General features: G+C 39.0%; 1 protein-coding gene across 1 annotated transcript in view; it reads right to left on the bottom strand.

Moving 5' to 3' along the window:
• Window positions 1–1,033: 1,033 nt before the first annotated feature.
• PLBD2 (phospholipase B domain containing 2) overlaps window positions 1,034–5,213 on the bottom strand; it is a 19,948-nt gene continuing 15,768 nt past the window's right edge. Inside the window, 4 exon segments of the mRNA XM_040351902.1 lie at window positions 1,034–1,863; window positions 1,960–2,122; window positions 2,315–2,467; window positions 3,372–3,443. Coding sequence (XP_040207836.1) covers window positions 1,696–1,863; window positions 1,960–2,122; window positions 2,315–2,467; window positions 3,372–3,443 — 556 coding nt within the window. The 3' untranslated portion in view covers window positions 1,034–1,695.

Below are 5,213 nucleotides of genomic sequence, written 5' to 3'. Positions count from 1 at the left end.
GTGTGTGTGTGTGTAATATATATATATATATATATATATAAATAAAAAAAAAAAAAAAAAAAAACTTACACACATACATACATATATATATATATATACACACACACACACACACTAGAAAATCTAATAGTGGTTCACACAATTTTCAGAGAGACTAGTTACACAGGTACATTGCATTTACAGACTTTGAGAGTCACAATATAAAAATTTCTGTTTGTGGAGTTTCTTGCACTATACTTATGTCACATATTTCCCCTAGGTGACTTCTGTTACACATATGATTGGCACCGCATTTAGTTTTCCCCAAAAAAATTCTAATAATTCATATTGACGCATCATTTGTATTATAATTGCACAATGACTTACAGTATTATGTATGGTATATACTAAATTATACAACAAAAAATTGTCATAGCGATTATCTATAGTGCAAAACTAATGGGAACATGCCCCATGCAGTAACCCTTAGAAACCATTTATATTTTCCATAGTCAAACCAATGAAAAGATCCTTTGTTGTCTGCTATGAGCTTAATGCACGTTGCCATTGCGCTTTGTATTGCATCTTTAAATAGTTCCAAAATGTAAATTAAAGAGTATTTTTAAAGTATTCTGCAAAACAAACTTATTTATGCATGCATAGCCCTTAATGGGAAAAAAAAAAAAAATATAGCAAGTAATGAGCATGCATTGAGGAAACCAACCAAAGAAATAATAAAAGCATGGTTAAACCAAAAAAAAAAAAAAAAATCTATATCTATCCAGAAGGGGTTGTGATATAACAAATACAGGATGTAAATAATTATTAAAAAAGTAGCTAAAACGCAAAAGCGACCATTAAACTTTTTATTAGAAAAAATGCATATGAAATAAAAATTACTTTGAGAAAACATAATTACTGTATAATAAAGCTTTGTTTCTAGAACAGTCCCTTTGGGTTTATTCGGCCTTCCATGGCATTGCTAAGGCTACTTTCACACAGAGGCTCTTTAGTACTAAAAATAGCGCCTGCAAAGCACCCTGAAAAAGCTTCTCCTTTCACACTGGAGCAGTGCGCTGGCAGGACGCTCAAAAAAGTCCTGCCAGCCGCATCTTTGAGGCGCTGTAGGAACAATGTATACACCGCCCCTGCAGCGACACTTTGCGGGCGGTTTTAACCCCTTTTAGGCCGCTAGTGGAGGTTAAAAGCACCCCACTAGTAGCTGAATAGCGCTGCAAAAATGACACTAAAGCGCCGCTAAAAAAAGTGCCGCTTTACCACCGACGGCACAACACCCCAGTGTGAAAGTAGCCTATGGTATCAAACTGCATTTAGAAGTCAGTCACTGATTACTCCGCTAGTGTGAATTACCCCTAACAAAGTGGTTAATTATTGCAGAACATTGTACCACCATAATCACATGTAGGCAAGCTTGTGTACTTTTACTACATAGCTATATTCCGATGCGGGGGACACACAAATATCAATTTTAAAAGTGCAGCATTTAACAGATTATCCTAGTCAATCAGATCCGTAAATTATAAAAATTCCCTTTCAATTGTAAATCGGGTCTGGAATACCAGAGTTGCATGAACTTTAGCAGATTCTGTGACTCTGGATCTTCACTGACTGTTGCCAGATCTGCAAAACAAGCGGTTCAACCTTGAATATAATGGTTGCTGAAAAACAGTCATTTGTCACATCTGAGAAAATACTTCATTTCCATCTAATAAGGATAGGATCAAACTTCCAGAGGTCAGGGTGACCCATATGCATGAGGTTACTGAACGGAGAAGTGCTCCACTGGAAAGGAGGTACCTGGTCCCATGTGGGGCCATTAACTGCAAGCATCATATACTCCTTTGCAAACTCATAACTGGTGACCTGTAAAGAGAGGGGAGGATATTTTCTTATTAAAGATTGATTGCATTAAACAAATCCTTATAACATTATAAAACACATTGGTGGGCCTTTACCAACCTTCATATCAGTGCCACCATGCTGTCTCTGGCGCATGGCTCCAAAAGGGTAAGTACCATTGGCTAAATTGAGATCAGAACGGGCAGAAATGCCATTCTCTCCATTTGGCTTTGGTTCACAACTTGGGCAGAGTGACAGAGGATCATTCAGGAAGTTATTGTATCTGAAATTTGAAAAACACACATCACAATATTTTCACCATAGACCTACTAAAGCAGGCAACTGTATTTTATTTTGGAAACAGAATGCATATGCAAAAGATTCTTCTGCCATATAAAAATGTAAAAAGCAAAAATCAATATAAATGCCAGAAAGGAAGATGCTCCATTTCAAACCGGGACTGTGGCTTCCTTACCTCATGAGCCTTATCATAGATGGTAGATCCTCCACAAGAGTGTGATTCCTCCTGAATATCTGAGCCCTGGGAGTTTTGGAATAAGTGAACCAGTCTCCAAATTTTTTCACAAGATCAGGCTGGCCACTTGCATTAAATATATCACCAAAGTACCTGTGTAAAGGAGGACAAGTCATTATGATAGTTAGTCAGGAAGAAAAAAATAATAAAAATTAAAAAAAAAAAAAAAAAAAACACACCACACACACACCCCTAGTTCAACCAACATATATTATACACACACACACACACACACACACACACACACACACAATTCTACACCCACAGTTGGTATCTAGTTCTATTATGTATAGCTAGGAAAATAAATCCAGGCCCCTTTTTAAAAAAAAAAAAAAAACTCTACTGATCTGGCCAGAACCACCTCATGAGGAAGTCTATTCCACATTTTCTCAGCTCTGTCATACTTTAGCTCCATTTAAAGTGCTAATCAACGTAACATGCCTCTTTTACAGAGAAAAGCACAACCCTCTCCAGTTCAACAAATATGCACTGCAAGGTATTTAGCAAAAATGTGTACAGGTTACTCCACCGCTACCAACACGTGCATTCCAGTCATTGCCTACAGTCCGACTGCTAAAATTAAACGATCAAGGCTAAAATCACGTGATCAGTCAGTCTTGCAATACCAGAAAATCTGCTGAGAAAAGCACTACCAGTTACAAGAGAAAAACCTTTTAGGGGGCATCTGACAAGTTAGGGAATCATAGCTGCTGCAGGCAGAAACAGTAAAATATATTTATAAATCTCCTCATGGCCCTTAACAATAGTGTTTATTTATACAGATTAAAAGGCCAAAACTGGTACTAAAGGTTGGTAACAAATCACATAACAGCTTTAGGTGCCCCCAAAGTTCCTTAGGTTCAAGAGCAATGCAAAGTTAGAACCCGCAGGTAAAGGTTCAGATCAGTGGTGTATTGATAAGTGTCACATACTAGAAATACATACCAGTATATAATACATCTCAATTAAGCCATGCCATGTTTACCAGTATACTCACGGAACATTGTAGCTGGGCCAGTATGTGCTCTGATAGAGGAGGTCGGATTTATCGGCCCAAGTTATTAAGCCTCTGAAAAAAACAAAAAAATAACAAAATAGTTGCAAAAGTAGTTTTTGCATTGGAGAACGCAGAGTACTGCAACCATGATCATGGATGCAATACACAGGCTCTTGCAAACTGACACAGTTTCCTCCCCCCCACCCCGCGGGCCCCAGATCCATGTGGAAGCTGGAGAAGTAAATGGAATACAAGTGCTATGATGTCATTAAACATGTGCTCCATTGAGATCTAATAGTCCTTTTGCTGCTGTGGAAAATGGGACCTGTAGTCTGTCCTTTTCACAGGTCCCAGTGAATCAGTCTGTGAATCGAAGACACGGTTGCATGGGCAGAAGGCATTTTCAGGGGGAAGTACACCATAACAGAGGAATGCGATTTGAGGAATGTGACCAAGATTCACCTTACACCCTAAAAGGTCCTGGTCAGAAAGGTGGACTATACTTTTAAGCACAATAGTTGGACACAATACAAAATTAGAAACCCATTTTGCATCTAATAGAACAGGGCGAAGAAAACTTTAGGCTTTTTATGACAAAAAAAGACTCTGTAACAGTTTCCCCATGCCAGTGTACACCGAGCATACAGGGCCTCTCCATAGGCACACTGAAGTCTCAGTGTTGCCTCCCTGTGTGCATACATTACTGTTTTTCAGCTTCAGCAAGGACAAACCTGATCCTTTTACAGATTGTACTAAGCTATACATGCTGCAATATTGACTTATATACATAGAATATTCTAAGGTAGGCTCACATCCAACATGCGACTTAAATGAGGCACCAAGCATTTAATGCCAAAACACCTACCTAGGCCATTACCAGATGGCCATGGTGTCTGAGGTAATGCAGGCTAGAGATTTTCAAAACATTTGCCTTAAATTTAATTTGCATTAAAAGAGGAATGTTCACCTTTAATTTGTTTTTTAAATATGCCCTTCTTACTAGTTCTGTAATGCTGTCCTCAATTCACATACTCACCTGACCAGCAAATCTAGAAATGTCCTGCTGCGATCCTCTGCAGTGCTGCTACATACCAGATCCCACACTGCCATCTTCTTCTGGGTTCAAGCAAGCCAACCCCCAAAATGACCTGTGCAGCTCCGCCCTCTGACCCCTCTCATCTCTGCAGCCCCCAGAGATGTGTTATGGGGGATATCCCAGGGGGGCTGTGGGACTAAGAACACATCATTCTCCCCTAGGCTTAAAAGGCAACAGGGAAAAAACACACACACACACACACACACACACACACACACACACACACACACATTTTAAACTAATGAAGGGTTTTAAAGGTTGCAGGACCAAACAGCAAACCAAATTCACCTGTCTAACAGTATGCATTAAAAAAAAACAGAGGTTTAGTTGCACGCATTTGCAAATACATGTGTAAGCTCCAGGCCCCGTCAAGGCTCTCTGTGTACTGCAGTCCCAACTATAAAATTAAAAAATCTTTTATCCAGTAATGGGGATGGAGGCGTATGTTGATCATATGCCTCATTTAAAGTCCCAAATCTATATCTATATCTATAATTTTACACACACACACACACACACACACACACACACACACACACACTATTTAGATAAATTGGTCTCCTAGGAAAAAAGGGAAGTATCCCCTTCACTTTGTGAGCACACCCTCCGTAATATCCCAACATATGGGATATCTTTATTGGTTAGTAGGTGAATTTCTTTACATGCTCCATACTTCGTCCTTAAAACAAAAAAATTTCACCAACGGTTCCGCTGCACTAAGACCCCTTTCACATTGAGGCAGTTTT

Source organism: Rana temporaria, chromosome 1 (genome assembly GCF_905171775.1).
Source record: "Rana temporaria chromosome 1, aRanTem1.1, whole genome shotgun sequence".
Classification (NCBI taxonomy): domain Eukaryota; kingdom Metazoa; phylum Chordata; class Amphibia; order Anura; family Ranidae; genus Rana; species Rana temporaria.
The sequence above is the reverse complement of the archived record's forward strand: the minus strand, read 5'-3'. Positions and strand labels throughout refer to the sequence as shown.